Source organism: Plecotus auritus (genome assembly GCF_963455305.1).
Source record: "Plecotus auritus genome assembly, chromosome: 6".
NCBI lineage: Eukaryota > Metazoa > Chordata > Mammalia > Chiroptera > Vespertilionidae > Plecotus > Plecotus auritus.
In genome coordinates, this window is record NC_137773.1 from 84,216,502 (window position 1) to 84,234,310 (window position 17,809).

Consider the following 17,809-nt stretch of genomic DNA (forward strand, 5'->3'; position numbering starts at 1 on the left):
CACTGGGGAATCAGGTAAAAATAGTTGGGGGTGGACAGTGATGGCTCCCTGAGGAGGCGATTTTGAGTCAAATCAGAATGGCAAGAAGGATTAAGCTGTGTGGAAATCCAGGTTAGTGGTCCTGACAGAGGGCACAGTCCATGCAAAGGCCCTGGGGCAGGATGGTGCTCGGTATGTTAGAGGAACAGTGAGGAGGCCCATGTGGCTGGAGGAGAGGCAGGCTACTTGTAGGGGCCTTGGTGAGGTGTTTGCATTTTATGCTCTGTGATGGGGAACTGGGGAGGGGGTGGCCCAAGGAGAGGAACATAGGCCTGACTTGTATTTGGAAAGGTCACTGGCTCCCCAAGGACAGATATGAAGATGAAATGAGATCAGGCCATGTGTGCCAGACGTGAGAGATTGTTCCTTGGGCTCCCTTGGTGCCCGTGAACATCACCTTAAGTCCCCATCAGCCCTGGGTGGCAGCAAACAGTTTGGGCAAAAGCATCTTCTGAGGAGGGTACTGTATCCTCCACCAGGACCCCAAGGGGGTCCCAACCAGTGTCTTGGATCTCTTCCCAGGGGTCTTTGTTTAAAAGGCAATAAAACACAATCTAACATCTCTTATAATCATCTGTCTCCCCCCGATCTGCCCAAAGGTATAACCCACTGTCCATATCCTTGTCATTCTTGTTTTAATTCTCTTAAAAATACGTTGTTACTGATTTTAGAGAGAGGAAGGGAGAGGTAGGGGGAGAGAAAGAAACATTGATGTCAGAGAGAAACCGATTGGTTGCTTCCCATGCGCACCCTGACCAGGAATCAAACCTGCTACCTGGGTATGTGCCCTGACTGGGAATAGAACCGGCAGCCCTTTGGTGCAGGGACAACACTCAGCCAACTGAGCCACACAGGCCAGGGCTCCTTGTCGTTCTTTAAAAACCATGATTAGCCCTAGCTGGTTTGGCTCAGTGGATAGAGCGTCGGCCTGCAGACCGAAGGGACAGGGAGAGAGAGATAGAAACATCAATAAGAGAGAATTATCAATTGACAGCCTCCTGTATGCCCCTTACTAAGGGTAGAGCCTGCAACCCAGGCATGTGCCCTGACTGGGAATCAAACCATGACCACCTGGTTCATAGGTAGACCCTAACCACTGAGCCATGCCTGCTGGGCTCCACCCTTTTCTTTTTTAATATATTGTTATTGATTTCAGAGAAGAAGGAAGAAGGAGAGGGGTTGAAACATCAGTGATAAGAGAACAATAAGTCGGCTGCCTCCTGCATGTGCCCTGACCAGGAATTGAACCATGACCTCCTGGTTCACAGGTCGATGCTCAACCATAGAGCCACACCGGCTGGGCGTGGGGAGATACTTTTGGGCGGTGCAAATAACCTGTCACTCCTCAAACGTCACCAAAGTCACTGGTGATTCCTGTGAAGCTGTGATCATACTGATGGTTGCCACGTGGGGATTTTTCTCTTTCTATCCCTTGTCTGAAGTGCCTATCTGCTTTTATTTCCAATTTGCAGAGGGTGAAAGAGACAATCAGACAGGTGACCTATCTTACTTGAGGTCTTGTGGCAAAAAGGAGGCAGAGTTGGCATTCAAACACAGTTTTGTTTTTTTTTGTGTGTGTGTGTGTTTTAAAACTTAATTGGGATATATTCACATACCATAAAATTAACCCTTTTAGGTATATCATTCAGGGGTTTCGTGACTTCTCTCTAGTTCCAGAACATTACATTACTTCAGAAAGAAGTCTCATTCCCATCAGCAATTACCCCCACCCCCTAGCAACCACTGATCCACTTCCTGTCTCTGTGGATTTGCCTGTTCTAGACATTTCACATAAATAGAATTCTACAATATACGAACCCATGCAGTTTCGATTGCAAGTTATAGGAACACACTGGGGATGGTTCATTCAGAAATGAGGGTTTGTTCCTCTCTCATCATAACATTGGAAAACACACACCCAAGTTCAATGTGGTGCACACTGAGCTCCAAGGATGGTGAGGCATCCACTCAGTGTTTCCAGGGAAATAATTCGTCAGCCCTCAGGACAGGTGTCCACTCCAGGTCCCATGAGCTGTGGCCAGAGGAGTGGAACCACATTGAAGGACAGATGGGGGAGAGGGTGCCACAGCTCCTGAGGGTGGGGCACAACCAGATCCTGACACCTCTTCCCACCCCTCCCTCCCTTCGCTCCCCTCTCCCCCATGCTGGTGTAGGGGTGTCCAAGCTGTGCCTTAGACCTCACACAACCCCACCCCGTTCCTGAGAGAGGGAGCAACAAGGGGTTGACCCAATGAGGAATCCTTTCCCATCTGTGAAACCAAATGGTGGGTCCAGGGACCTGGGAGAATCCAGGCAGACTGGGGTTCCTGCAGGATGAAAGGGCACCCTTTCAGGGGAGGGGAGGCAGTGTGGATGGGGTGTGGCAACCAGAGGTCTCTGTCTGCTTTGTGGCTGTAGATGCGTGAAGGCAGGAGATGTCTGGGGTAGGTGGGGACTGCGGGGTAGTATTCCCAGGGGACACATCTTGAGCCTTGGTAGGTGGGGGTGCTTCAACTTCTGGGAATGTTCTAGCAGAGCTGTAGGTAGTCTGGGCAACGAGGGACTTGGGGGCACAGAGGGGCAGGGTCAAAGGGCATCAGGGTTGAGGGGTCAGGAAGACAGGCCGGCTGTGCAGAGACCACCAAAGAGCAGAGGTCCTAACACAGGGCAGCTCCAAGCTGGGCCCCCTGCCCCTGCCCTACCCAATACCCTGGCCCCATTGCTGACCCTACACCTCAGCCCCCACACAGAAAGCCAGGGTGTGGGGATTGGAGGGACCTAGAAAAGATCAGAGGCCATTTCTTGTCCCTCCCCGAGGGGCTCACTCCTACCCACAACCACGACCTTTGAAATAAGAATCTTGCTGTGAAAAGCCAGAACGGGAACATGGTGGACATCTTGCCAGACCTTTGCCGCCTGTCACCTGAAGGCTTGTTAGGAAATGCAGTCCCAGGCCCCTCCTCAGACCTGCTGGATCAGGCTCTGCTTTCTTAGCAGGATGCCCAGGAGGACACGCACATTTGAGAAGTGCAGTGTGGACCCTGCTGACCCCACCCCAGCTCCTCTGCTGAGGCAAGTGCCTTAGCTGTGCTCATCAGCAGTTCTTCCCAGAGGTCCTGCCCCACGAGGGACCTGGGAGATGTCTGGGGACATCTGTAGTTTTCATGACTGGAGGTGCTCCTGGCACCAAGTGGGTGGAGCCAGGGATGCTGCTTACCCTCCAGCAGGTGGTTCCTCCATAGAGAACATTATGACCCCTAAATGTCCACAGTTTTCCTTTTAATATTGACTTATTCAAGCTCATGTAAGCATTTTGAGAAACACTCTTCTGGAAGATGAACCCTGGGGCAGGTGAATGAGGAAACAGGTTCAGGGAGCCAAGCAACTTCCGGGAAGCCTCCCAGCCCCTGGCTCCCACCCCAGGCTCTGCTCCCAGCCTCGTTGCTGCTGCTGCTGCTTCAGTAACAGCAGCCCAAACCACGGGCCTCCTGCAATGATGCCCAGCTAACCAGGTTTCCTCTGACTAATAAGTCAGAAAATCGGCCTCCTGGGTTCCAAGCAGACAGCCCTGGACATTTTCTGTGCCTTGACCTATTCCCTGATACAGCTGAGTTGTGTCAGCCAGTCAGGGAGTAAACTCCAGAAATGAGTATCACTCAGGAGGCAGAATGCTGAATTTACATTCCTGGAGGTCACACTCAAACTAGACTGGGACCCTCCCTGCCCCTGCCCCCAGTTTGTTTTGTGTGTTCAGTAAGAGTGTGGGAAATTCATCTTTGGCTCACAGGAGGGTTGGTGAGTTTTAATTCTCATTCTTTTTAAAAAAGATATGTTTTTATTGAATTTGAGAGGAAGGGAGAGAGAGAGAGTGATAAACATCTATGATGAGAGATAATCATTGATTGGCTGCCTCCTGCACACCCCACACTGGGGATTGAGCCCACAACCTGGGCATGTGCCCCACCCGACCAGGAATTGAATAATGTCCTGGTTCATAGGTTGACGTTCAACCACTGGCCCACACTGGCCGGGCTATTTTTATTCTTTTTAATGACTCTCCAGCACATCAGAGGCTCACAGGGCTTCGTGCATCCTGATTGGGTCTCCATGGAGACTGAACCTGTCTTGGCCCAACTCCACCAGCCCAGCCTGGGGCTGCAAGCTGAGAACCAGGGACCAAGGGTGGCTCTGCTCCTCACCTAACCCTGACACCCTGCTCCCGTCTGGGGATGGGCAAGTGGCTGCCTGTAACAGTCATGACAGCCATTTATTGAGCACTAAGGATGTCCTAGGTGCTATGATAAGCCTCACCTATGAATTCACCAAATCCACCCTGAAGCCAAGAGCTTCATCCTATTCACTCTTTAGTCTCACTTGGCAAATAAGGAAACCAAGACTTGGCTGCCTAGATTGTGGGAAAGACAGTGTGGGATGGTGGGAAGTGTGTGGGCTCTGGGCTCAGGCTGGCTAGGTTCAAATCCTAGCACGCTCACTGTGTAACCTTGAAAAAGTTACTTGGGCCTCAGTTTGCCTCTCTGTAATATGGGTATAGAACAGTATTTACTTCTTAATGGTTACTATGAGGAATGGGCAGGGACCAGGGTGAGCTCACCTGGGGAGCAAAGTTTAAGGGGCCACCAAAAAACATAGTCATCACGGTAAAGGATATTTTATTTTATTTATTTATATATATTATTATTTTTAAAATCTTCACCCAAGCATATTTTTTTCCATTGATTTTTAGAGAGAGTAGAAGGGAGAGATGAGGGAGGAGAGAGAGAGAGAAACATTGACATGAAAGAGACATATCAATTGGTTGTCTTCCATATGTGCCCAGGGCCAGGGATCAAACCCGAGCCCCCTCTGTCCCCAGGCCAACACTCTAACCACTGAGCAAACAGTCCAGGGCAAGATAAAGAATATTTCAATGCAGTTTTTTTAAAAGATATTTTTATTGATTTCAGAGAGGAGAGGAGAGGGAGAGATAGAAATATCAATGATGAGAGAGAATCCTTGATTAGCTGCCACCTGCATGCTCCCTCCCCCCCTTTGGGGATTGAATCCACAACTCAAGCATGTGCCCTGATAGGGAATTGAACCATGACCTCCTGGTTCATAGGTTGACGCTCAACTACTGAGCCATGCTGGCCAGGCTAATGCAGTATTCTTTTTAAAACTAAAATTAATGTTCCCCAAATTCATGATGAATAAAATGTCAACATTTTAAATAGACAGAATCAGTATTACTGAATTTTCCTTTGGCTCAGCACTGCATTGTTACTGATCCTGTCTTTGTTTTAAAATAAAGAAAAGCAATTAAAAATTAAATTCAGAATTGGTAGACTGCTCCCCCCCACCCCCATCCCCTTGCTCAGTCGGCACTTTCCCTGTTAGAGTCTCCTCGAAGTCCCTCAAGCCTGTCAGGATGCTTCCTGCCTCGGGGCCTTTGCACTTGCTGCCCCAGTCTTATCTCAGCTCCAAGTCCAAGCTCTGTTATCAGCCTTCCCTGAATTTGCCTCCTAAAGGCTTCCCTCCATTCATTCAGCTGCTTCTTTCATTGTATTTTTTCATAGTGTAAAAGTATCTTGTTTATTTATTTGTACCACCCCAGGATTTGTTATGTGGATTGAATGAGTTTGTGCATGTCAAGAACTTAGCACAGAGCCAGGTGCCTGGAAAGAGCTATGCACTTTATCGGTAGCATGTAAATATACAACATATTATAATTAAATTACATTAAATGGTTATAAATATTATGGAGGGGAAAGGAAGCCTGAGAAATGAGGTGATAGTGGCTGAACAATTTTAGATAGAATGGATAGAGAAAGTGTTGAGGGATTGAAGGAGAAAGCCATGCACCATTTGGGGGAAGGGTATTCCAGGCAGAGGTCACAGCTTGTGCAAAGTCTCTGGGGCAGGTTGGTGCCTGGTGTGTTCAAAGAAAGGCCAGGAGGCCCTTGTGGCTGGAGCAAGTGAGCAAGGGGGAGAGAGGGAGGAGGTGAGGGTAGGGAGGGAACTGGGGCAGGTTGTGTAGGACATTGGGGGCTGCACAGAGGACTTCGTCTTAATTTTAGGACATTTTTAGAGAGTTTTAAGCATGATGTCCTTAAAGTTCTTGGCCCAAATGCATCAATATCTTTTGAAATATTTTGAACACTGTGTGCACAAAGCAAGTGTGACAAAAAATGTTACTTCTGGTTATTGATGTAACAAACACGATTTCTATTTCTATTCAGTAAGTTATCAACTTAAAAGTGCTGAGCGCAGTGCCTTTGTTATCAGAAGTGTTCTTTCTTGTTATTGATGAGTTGTGGTCTTAAAAATGGCAAGAACAGCACAGCTAAGTAAAAGCTGGGCTCTGCTTTTAGTGATTTTTCCTGTTATCAATTGAAGGAGCCAGTGACACCTGGAAGTCATGTCTGTCCTGCTCGAAGCCCCACTGTCACCCACCCAGAAGGCGGGGTTTGCGGACCCGTGGCCTCAATTACCCAACCTGGACTGGGCTCCAGTACGCGGCATGTGGAATGAGGGATGAGGAGTGCAGAATGCGCGGGATGGCTATGCGCGCGCTGGCCTCCAGGGGCCGCTGCCGAGGCGCCCTTTTGTGGTCCTGATGCTGGAGCGAGCGGGCGCGGAGGAGGGAGGAGGGCGCGGGGACCGGGCGGGAGGGAGGCGGGAGGCGGCGTCCGTCGTTGTAGCTGTGAGTCCGCCCGCCGCCCGCTGCCGCCGGCTCGGTCCCGCGCCCGCCGCCCGCCTTCGCCCGTCATGGCCCGCCTCACGGAGAGTGAGGCGCGCCGGCAGCAGCAGCAGCTCCTGCAGCCGCGGCCCTCGCCGGTGGGCAGCAGCGGGCCCGAGCCCCCCGGGGGGCAGCCCGACGGCATGAAGGACCTGGACGCCATCAAGCTCTTCGTGGGCCAGATCCCACGCAACCTGGACGAGAAGGACCTCAAGCCGCTATTCGAGCAGTTCGGCCGCATTTATGAGCTCACGGTGCTCAAAGACCCTTACACGGGCATGCACAAAGGTGGGCGCCCTGGCCCCCTCCCTCCCCTCCCTTCTCTCCACCCCACCTTCCGGCATCTTCTCTCCCCCAACCCTCCTCTCCTAACCACCTCCCTCTACTTGCCTCTGCCACGGCATCATTTCTCCCCCCTTCCACCCACCCTCTCCTCCTCCCTCTGGGGGTGCAGCTGACAGATCCGATCTGGCCCCCTCCCCTCCTCCGCCCCCTCTCCTTCCCTCTCCACCTTCCGGCATCCTCTCTCTCTCTCTCTCTCTCTCTCTCTCTCTCTCTCTCTCCCTCTCCCTCTCTCCCCCTCTCTCCCCCTCTCTCCCCCTCTCTCTCCCTCTCTCTCCCTCTCTCTCCCTCTCTCTCCCTTTCTCTACTCTCCCATCTCCCTTTACCTCCCATACTCCACCCCCCAAGCATCTCTCTCTCTCTCTCCTCCCATTCCCCCTAACCCCCACCCTTCCTCCCTCCCTCACCCACTCTTTCCTGCCCCTTTGCTGGGGGAGCTGCCTGAATACCACCACCCCTCCCTGCTCCCCCCATTCATTCGGCCTCCCCAGGCCCCGTCGGGGAACTTTGCGCCTCTGGACTCCATTGCTTTGGTCATTTTCACAAAGCCAGGCCGGTGGGGCAGGTCCAGCTGGCCTCCGGGACATACGGATGCCCAGGACCCCGGCTAATCGGTAACTACAAAGGAAGCAAGAGGGGGGTTGGGGGGCGCAGGGAGCTGAGCCAGGCTGAGGGGGAGCACCAGCCTCCGGTGGCTCAAATGCTACCGTTCACCCTCCCCCCTGCCCACCCTCTCTGTTTGGATCAGCATCCCCCCTCCATTTCTCTGCCCTCCCCCTCCCTGCCTCCACCTTTGGCTCAAGTTAAAACTAGCCGATCCCGTTAGCAATGTGTTGAGGTCTGAGGCCAACGATGATGAGTCTGGGCTGTCCATCTGGCAGAGCCCAGATCCTGGGGTGGACAGGGGAGGTGTGGGCGGCCTGCAAATCCAGCGGGGAGGCAGGTTGGGTGGGGAGGACTGCCTGCCTGCCTCCTACCTGATTCTCTCTCTGATGGCATGCTGGGCGCAGGTGCCCAGGGACTGTGGCCCCTGCCCTGGACTCTGATCATAAGCACAGTCTCAATTGGGGTGGTGTTGACAGCTCTTCTGTTGGCTGTTGGGGGCTGGGGTTGGAGATGGCAAAGGCTTTGCACTGAACACTGGAGGGACCTTAGGGGTGGACCAGAACCCATGACCTATTTCAGAATCATTTATCTCCATCCTCCCCTCAGTGTTTCAGCATGGTAATCATTAATACATGTTTGTTGAATGAATGAATGAATGTGAGTCTGGTAGGATGGAGCCCAGGCCTGTCATTTCAGCTAGACCTCAGCTGATACCCTAGGGAGGAAAGAACCCCCCCTCCAGCCTTAACCTTTTATTGAATTCTATCATCACAAAAAGAAGGGGGACCTGGAAAATCTAACTCCTCCATGTGGCTTCGGAGGACAGAGGGCTCACTTTTGCCCATGAATCCAGCTCAGGAATCCACTGCTCTATAGAGGGCTCTGTTCACACTCCTCCATCCCCTCTGGACTTCATTGCTTTGGTCATTTTCTGGTATGTCTGAAGAGCCCATTTCTAGAAAGATTCCGATGGGAATCGGGGGGTGTCCATGTGGCCCCCCAAATGTTGGCCTGGAAGGCTGCTGGCGAGCTCTGGGACAGGGAAACAAATGGGTTGCAGAGGTGCCCCTTCCTCATTTTTATGGAAATCCTCCCCACAAGTGAGAAGAGATGAGGGGGTGGAGCTGCAGCCCAGGTTCGCCTGGGCTAGAGCCTCAGTTTCCCCACTGTTAACAAAGCAGGGCCCCATGAATGTGGGGTTGTTGTTTTTTCTGGCTGGAGAATGTTGGGATTATGGGGGGCGGGGTTTCAGGGTCTTTTCCATTTCCCATCTTTCCCTGGAGGCTTAAAATTAGGAAGCAGGGTGTCCATGACACTCAGTCCTCATCCTCCTCTTCACAGGGGCCCTGGGCCAATCTGAGCCTTGGATGTAGGGCCTGAGGGTAACAAGAGGGTGGGGGGCTTTCTCTCCTCTCTGCCCTCACTCAACACCCTGAGGTCAAGAATAGATCCCCCTCCTGGTCCCACCTGGTCCTGGGCCTGGAGGGACCTTACCTGTGGGAGGCAAGCTGGAGGTAGGGGTGTCTTGAGTGCCAGCAGCTGGGATGGAGGCCTGTGTAACCTCTGACCAGTGGCTTCCCTTCTCTGGGCCTCAAGCAAAGGAAAGTGGAATGATGAATGGGATGTGGGGGGAGGGGAAGTCCAGGTACCTCCCAGAGAACACTTATCTGGTGTAATTTCTGGGGAACCAACTAACATCTAACTCCTCCATGTGACCTAGGAGGAGTGTGGCAGGGATGAGGGGTCTGGGCCCAGTGGTGGAGAGAAACTTCCCTTTCGCCCAGCCTTCTGGGCCCCTGGATGCTGGGAGAATCCCATGAGGCTGGGCATCAGGTCAGCTGAAAGGGCCAGAATGACGTTAAGTCAAAACATCCATTGTGGTCACCGTGCCCCCCACCCCCCAGTATTGTCATTATCCTCATGACCATCTCATCCTTAATTTTCACATTCAGGGTCCTGTTTGATCTCTCACCAAAGGGCTCGCCACTGAGGGGGGCTTGTGAGCACCACCATATTCATATAAAAAGGAAACAGGCTCACAGGGCCAACTACTGGGCCAACTTCTGGGTCCCAAGGACCAACCAGAGCTGCCCTCCCCACTGTCACACACCTTCTCCCTCCCAGGCCAGGGGAAGCAGAAGTATATGCGTGTGACGAAGGGATGACAGGTTCCTCCAAAATGAGAATGAGGCTTCCCAACGATGGCATGGGGGAGGTGGCTGTGACATCTGACAGCCACAGCCAGTGGTGGGGCCTGAACAGTGGGGGCCTTCCAATTCCTAAGGGCCTATACAGTGGGGGATCTTGCTGGAACCAAGAGAAAGGCAGGGGGTTCGGCAGATCCCCTGGGCTTTGGGGATTGGACAGGGCTTGGGGGAGAGGGCAAGAAGTGAGGGGTCCTCAGAAAGAGGGCAGGCTGGGTTTTTTTAAGGAGAAGTGGAGAGAGCCGCCGCCCCCCCCCCCACACACACACAGGGAGAGGCAGAGAGAGGGTGGGAATCAGAGAGAGAGAGAGAGGGAGAAGGGGGATCAGGAGGTCACAAGGCTGCTTCCTACCCCATCCCCCAGATCTGTGCCTCATCCAGAGGAACAGGACCTCCCCTGTGTCCCCAGCCCAGCCAGGAGCTCAGGCCAGGAACTGAGGGCTGGACTAGGGCTCCCAGTGGCCAGTATACAGTCATCAGCCCCTTCCAGTAGCCTGATGATGGAGTACAGCCCCCCCCCCAGGACCCTCGCTCTGAGGGGGCTGGGTGCCTGTAGGAGCCCTGAGGTGTCCCTCTTCCTTAATCAGGGCTGAATATTAATGCCCGTCCTGGCGATAGGGTTCGCTGGCCGCTGCCTTGTGGCCCCCCATTTATGGTAATCACATATGCATTTGCATGTTAATGACAATATTTATCTTAAAATGGAGGTTGTGAGGGGGGCCGGTGTGGTGTGGGGGTATAGGGGAGCCTGTGGTTTCCATGGGAGCACCAGCTGCTCTGCTTGGTGGCAGGAGGGGAGGCTGGAGCACGCTGAGCTCAGAGGCGTGAGATTCCGAGTGTGACGTGCCAGCCCCAGGGAGACAACGGGCTGGGCTGCTGGCAGACACTGCCCGGGGTGGGGGACTGAGGGAGGAGTCCTTTCCCTGTGGCATCGGAGGGTGCAGTGGCTGGGGGCGGGGCTGAGCAGAAGCCACCGGGACTGGCCACGTGGCTTTGAGGCAGGCGGGCTGCTCTGTGCCTCTGTTTCCCCAGCTGCCCACTCTTCATTGATTTAACAGGCTTTTATGAGGCCCCTGGGGCCTTACAAGTGACTGTGACATCTTTTCTGCCCTCCTTCAGGCAGAGGACATTGATTGAGCACCTACTGTGTGCCCGTATTTGAGCACAGCTGGAATTTCACGCTCACAGGAATCTCTATGAGAGTAAGCAATACATGAATCCGTTACTACCCGTAGGACTATTGAGCACTTGCTGTGTGTCAGGCCTGGTACACAGTGTTGGACACACAGATAGATACGCCCCGCAGACTCCTCCTAGGTTCAGAACCAGTCTGGTGGGGGAACACAGTGTTGATGTCAAGGCTGTGATGGCAGAAACACACGCTGGCAGGGACCACCTAGAGGAGGCTCTGCCCTCACATATGTGGCGGGCAAGAGGGTTTCCTGGAAGAGGCAGTCAGTATGGGAGAGCAGTTAAGAGCTTAACGTTAGGATGCGTCGGCTTCTCTGCATCTTCCTGGCTATGTGGGCTTGGGCAGGCATCTTTGTCTCTCCAAGACCCAGTCTTGTCACCTATAGAACTGAGAGGCCAGAGGAGCCGCCCATCTCAGAGGAGTTGGGGAAGGTGAGGATGGGGATGGCAGTTAAAGTTTTTGGCACAGAGTTCATGCTTGGTCAGTGGCAGTTGGGCGTATTATGTGACTAAGCTGAGACCTGAAGTGTGAGAAGGATCTGGTAAGGGAGAAAGGTATTCCTGGTGGGGAGAACAGCATGTGCAAAGGCCCAGAGGCGCGCTAATTCTGGTGGCTTCAGGTCGGGGGAGGATGGAGCTTTTGCCCTGGTGGGAAAGGAGCACAGGGTCTTTGGAGCCCCAGAGTCCCCTTCTGATGTGGGGCTTATTTAGCAGGTCTCTTCTGAGAAGTTCTGGCATTGGAGTTGGACCAAGGAGTTATCTCTGAAATAGGCTCCTGTCTCTTTCACCCCTAATATTGGCAGATGAGAACCTGGCCATAATGAACACTTAGTGGGACCACACTCATTTATTTATTCATTCAGCCAACACTTCTTGAAAGCCTTTTGGGGACTTGCTTTATACTGGGCAAGAGAGGGTCCTCTGATGGAAAGATAGAAGCAGACATTGGCACCTTCAGCCACAGTGATCAGTGTTGGGTCTGAGGGAGGGATGCAGGGTTGAGGGAACTAGGTAGGGAAACAGGAAATCCTGCTGCATGGAAGATGGGCATTAGAACTGGGGCTTTGAAGGATGAACAAGAGCTTGTCAGGTGGAGAAAGCATTTCATTTATTTGTTAATAGAAGTACTTACTGTGTTCTGGGCCCTATGACAGGTGTGAAACGCAGGAGCAAATCAGCTAGATGGATGTTTCCATCCTTATGGATATGGGCAGAAGGAACTGGGTTTGCAAAGTCCTGGAGGTATGAAGGGGCACAGCTGAAGTTGAGGAGGAGTTAAGTGAGACACAGGAGATGAGTCCAGGAGATGAGTCCAGATAATCAGCATGGGCTGGACCCTGAAGAGCCTTTGATGATACACTGAGCTTAGATTCTCTCCTGAGGGCACTTGGGAGCCATGAAAGAATTTAGAGCAGAGAAGGATCTCAGTTAGACCTGCACAGAAAGGGAACTTTATGTCTTATTACCTTCCATTGCCACCACCAGCCCCTTACCAGCCTCCCAGCCTTATTCAGAATATGCCCACTTCCTACACACCTGCATGGATAAAACAGAAGCTTCCCTTGTGGTGAGGTCCACAGTGTGGGAAGAGAGGAATGTAAAGGAACAGAATGTGTTCAGGTTGCAGTGGTTCTTAGAGAACCAGGTTCCCCTCTACCACATGGATCAGGCGAGGAATTTGGGCTCAGAAAGGGCCAACACCCAGCCCCAAGTCACACAGCAATATAGCCAGGCATCACACCTCCCAGCCTGAGCCTGGCCCACTTCAGAAGAATAACAGAGGAGGCAGAGAAAGAGATGTGATTGTGAGATGCAGACTCATGGTGAAAGCCTTCCAGGAGGCTGGCTGTCCTGGGGATGAAGGTAACCAAGGCCAGGGGAGAGGTTGCTGGATCTGGGAGACACTGACATAGCAATAGTCCTGTTGGTCTGAAGTGATCATTACTGAGGCATAAGCTCTCTGAGGACAGGGACTGCGTCTTGTTTGCCATTTTGAAGTGGAGCATGTGGGTGAATGAGAGCATTAGGAAATGAGAGTGTGGGGAAATAGGGGATGTGGAAGGTGGACTGGCTAACAGATAGAAGGAAAAGTGAGTAGATGAATGTAGGCACTAATGGATGGATGGATGCCAATGACTCAGTGTATGTATGAGTGGATTGGTGGATGAAAGAGTGGGTAGATGGGTAGAATAATTAATAGATTGATGGATGGGGGGTGGGTGGGTGAATGGGTAGATGAATATATAGATGGATGGATAAAAGAATAGATGGGTGGATGGAGGAATGGATAGATGGATGGAAAGATGGATGAATGGTGGATAGATGAATGGAGTGTGGATGGAAAGACGGGTGGATGATGGATGGATGGAGGAGTGGGTGAGTGGATGGATGGATGGAAGATGGATAAATAGATGGAAAGATGGGTGGATGATGGGTGGATGAATGGACAGGTGAGTGGGTGGCTAAATGAGTAGATGGATGGGTGCATTGAAGGATGGAAGATGGACACCTCCCCAACATTTGCCACCTTCCTCCTCACCTGGTGGGTGGGATGGCCATCAGCTTTGCAGGCCGACAGACATGACTCCCATTTCTGGCTCTGCTTTTTATTTCTGACAAGTCACCTCATCTTTTCTTAGCTTCTTCATTTGTAAAAGAGAAAGACTATTGATAGCTATCTTAGAGAGTCATTATAAAAATTAGAATTCACTTATATAATGTGATTGATGTAATTACTGAGTAATGCCTTGCATATTGTTGCTGTCAATACATAGTTAGGCAGTTAGATAGTCAACAACTGTTTATCAAGTCTCTATGATGTGCCAGGCACTGAGAAAGGCTCTGGGGACACCAAGAAATCCAGCAGGGAGGAGGGACTGACAATAAACTAGTAAACATAAGTAAGATTTAGATAGAAATGAGTTGCTATGAAGGAAAGAAAACCAGATGTGTGTTAGGTGACAGCTTACCTTGGGTGGCCAAAGATGGCCTCTCTGAGGAGGTGACATTTGGGATAAGATCTGAGTGACAGATGAGAAAACTGTTATTCTAAAGCCAAGAGAAAGGCATTCCAGGAGGAGGACACAGCATGTGCATAGATTTTGAGCTCAGAATGAGTTTGACTTGTTGCAAGAACAGTGAGGAGGCCGTGTAGCTGGGGCAGAATGAGCAAGGGAGAGAGAGAGGGAGGAGGAGAGGGCAGAGAAGTGATGGGGGCAGATCCAGCAGTGCCGTGTGGACCTCGGGAGGACTTGAGCTTTTACCCTCGGTGAAGTGGGAGCCCTGGAGGGCTGTGGGCAGCGGTCCCTTAGGGAGGTCATTTTTCAGAATCTGGAGAATGTGGACTCTGGGTCTTCCACTTCCTAGATGGGGAAAATAAGGCACAGAGAGTCCTAGAACATGACTGGATGTTTGGGAGGGTTTAGAATTCCAGAGTCAGGTTCCTGGAGGCAGGAAGGGGGCTGCACGTGGGTCTAGGAAATTACAAGAGGATTGAATTTAAGAGCAGTGGAGGGAAATGTTGAGAGAAGAGGTCAGAAGACAGCAGTGATTAGGTTGGGAAAGCCTGTAAAGGCTGCCAATCTTGGCTTTGACCTGAGAGCACTGGGGAGCTATGGTGGGTTTAGAGCTAGGGAGGGACATAGTTCACAGCTGAGTGCAGGGATATTCCTTTGGTGGGTTGTGTGGAGGAAGGATGAAAGCAGGATGGGAGGCCAAAGGTCACAGAGGTGGCCAAGCCGTGGTCCAGGTGGGAGAGGATGAGGCCTAAGCTGGGTCTGGGCTGTGGGCTTGGAGAGGAGGGGATGGCTGGAGATATATTTAAGATGTCAAATTATCAGCTCTTGGTTGGGGAGGGTAGGAGATGATGAAGAGAGAGGATTCTTGTGAAGTGGGTGTTACCCAGGGTGACCCTGCTCCCAGGGGTCACTGGGTAATGTCTGGAGACATCTGTAATTGTCACGACTGGCAGTGCTCCTGGCATTGAGTGGGTGGGACGAGGCATGCTGCTCAGCACTCCACAGTGCCCAGGACAGCCCCCACAGAGGGTGATCCATACCTAGTGTCAGCAGTGCTAAGGGGAGAGATGGGTAAGTCACTGCTCTAGGGTGGATGGATAAGTGATAGATGGATGGACGGATGGGCAGGTGGATGGATGGATGGATGGACAGGTGGATAAACAGATGGTTGGATGGATGGATGGATGGATGGATGGATGGATGGATGGATGGATGGATGGATGGACAGGTGGATAAACGAATGGATGGATGGATGGATGGATGGATGGATGGATGGATGGATGGATGGTTGGATGGATGGATGTATAAATAAGTACATGGATAGGTGGATGGATGGGTGCAAGGATGGGTGAATCACTGGTGACTAAAACCCTGGGAGGAGTTAAGATGGCTGTGGGCAAGAGATCTGGGAAGGGGATCCAGAAGAGCCCTGAAAAGTCCCAACATGGAAGGCTGGGGTAGAGGAGAAGGAGGCAAGGGAGGCTGAGGAGTGGCAGCCAGGGAGGTAAAAGGTCAGCCAAGAAATGGTGCACCCAATGGAGGGGTCAAGGAACGTGATCCCTGAGCCTGAGGCCTTGCCCTCTTGGACGGGAATGGATACATTTATAAGTGGGGGGAGGGACAGTGAATAGGGGAGAGGGCCCATCAGCCCATTGCCCTCAGTGAGGTGGGTGACGGTCTCAGATTGAGAGGAGGAAGGAAGAAGGGGAGAGGGTGGCCAGGGGCAGGTGGGTGATGGAGAGTGGTCCCAAAGCAGAAGGGAGGCTCTCCTATAATCCTTAATAGATAGTGTTATGACTGCTATTTTATGAATGAGAAAGTGGGGCTTAGTGATGTTAAGTGGCTGGTCCAAAATCATTGGGCCTAGATTAGCCACTAGATCACAGAGCTGAAATTAAGGACCAAGAATGTGAGGTACCAGTATGCAGGGGCTCGGGATCAAAGGGATTTGGAATGGGGGTTCACATAATCAGTTATGGTTAGGGTCCTGGCTGGGGAGAGAAGGAGATGTTGGGGATCAAAGAGAAGGTGAACAAGCTTGTCTTTCCTGCATCTGTTTCCCCAGCAAAGCTGGCACACAGTAGATGCTCAGAAAATGTTGACTGGTAGGGGGAAGGAGAAATAAAAATGAATCAAATGTGGTCACTGCCCTCAAGGAAGTGGTCTTGATATTAGCAGATCAGTTTGGAAACAAAATAAATTCAGTCAGTCAACAAGCATTTATTGAGCACCTACTGCATGCCTGCCACTATTTAGGTCCTGGGGACCTGCATTGAACAAAACACATAAAAACTCCACTCCTAATGGAAGCTACAGTTCAGTGGGGCAGACAGAGCTACACAAATAGAATATATGGCATTTGAGATGGTGATAGGGGCACTGGGAAAAAAAGAACAGGATGGGAGATGGTTGAGGGCTCAAGGAAGGTTTCACTAAGGGGTAACATTTGAGCCAATACCTGAAGGAAGTGAAAGTGAACCATGAAAACGTTTGGGGAAGTACATTTCAGAACAGCATGTGCAAAGGTCATGGGCAGGAGTAGTGAGGAGGCCTATGTGGCTGGAGCAGAGTAATCAAGCGAGTAAGGGAGGAGGCGAGGGTGGGGAGTGGATGGGGCAGGTTGTGCAGGGTCATGTGGGCTTCAGGGAGGACTTGGGCTTTTACCCTGAAGGAGGTGGGAGCCCTGGAGGGCTGTGGGCAGAGGGGGACAGAACCTGACTCAGGTGCTCACAGTCGCCTGCTGGTGGCTGCTGTGGGGAGTACAGATTGGGGACCAGGATAGAAGCTGGGGGACCAGGGCAGAAGCAACTGCCCTGTCCAGGTGGGAGATGATGGGGCTGGACCAGGATGTAGGCCGTTATCCGTGGCTAAATTCTACTGAGCACACTCTGTGTACTAGGCCCTGGGGACATGTCAGTGACTGGGACACACCCTGTCCCCACCCTCAGGGTGCCCACAGTCTTTGGGGGCCAATAACACACGACTAGGCAGTTACAGCATGAGTGAGCAGAGATGGGGGACACACAGGCACAGGAGAAGCCCATGAGGTGCCTCACCCAACATCAGTTGGGGTGGTGAGGCTTACCAAAGGCGGGGGTGACTCAGTTGAGGAGAAATAAGCCAAAGACCGTCAGTGAGAGGCTGAGCATGGGTATGCCTGGACACAGCCAGCCAGGGTCAGTCCGCAGGGTTACCAAGCTCCCCAGGACGTGACAAAAATCCCAGACTTATGCATGAGAATAAGCATTATAAATAGTAAGAAGGAAAAACCATCCTTTTCATTTTAAAACATTTTTAGGCCATTCAATCAGTGTAACAAGCTTCAGCAACTTAAGTAGTCCCCAGTGTGCTGTGGTTTTCTGAAACTCAGAAACCTCTGGCCCCTGTTGCTCTGTGATATTGGGCAGATGACTCAATGGCTGGTGTCTCAGTTTCCCCATCTGTAAAATGGAGATAATAATAGAAACAATAGTACCATTATCTTTGTCTAGTCTGAGGATTCAGAGGATCGATATGGGTGGCATGCCCCTATCAGATGCCTGGTGCTCGGTGGAAGTAGACTATTATTGTTGTTACAATTTCAACACGAAATCACCAAAGATCAGATCTCAGAGCAGAGAGCAGAGGATCTTGGCAGGAGGGACCCTAAGGATTCCCTGGCAAAGACGTTTTCT

At 51.7% G+C, this 17,809-nt stretch overlaps 1 protein-coding gene across 9 annotated transcripts in view; it reads left to right on the top strand.

Annotated features, from left to right (window-relative positions):
• The first annotated feature begins 6,714 nt into the window (after positions 1 to 6,714).
• CELF5 (CUGBP Elav-like family member 5) overlaps positions 6,715 to 17,809 on the top strand; it is a 44,322-nt gene continuing 33,227 nt past the window's right edge. For 5 of the 9 annotated variants that reach the window (XR_013960824.1, XR_013960825.1, XM_080672461.1 and 2 more), the window contains exon 1: positions 6,715 to 7,063. Coding sequence is in view for 5 of the 9 variants with exons in the window: in XM_080672461.1 (XP_080528587.1) it covers positions 6,805 to 7,063 (259 nt within the window). In the remaining 4 variants the exon portion in view is untranslated. Of the gene's footprint in view, positions 7,064 to 7,642; positions 7,732 to 17,809 lie in introns of those variants that run through there. The other 4 variants (XR_013960826.1, XM_080672458.1, XM_080672460.1 and 1 more) reach the window with 2 other exon arrangements.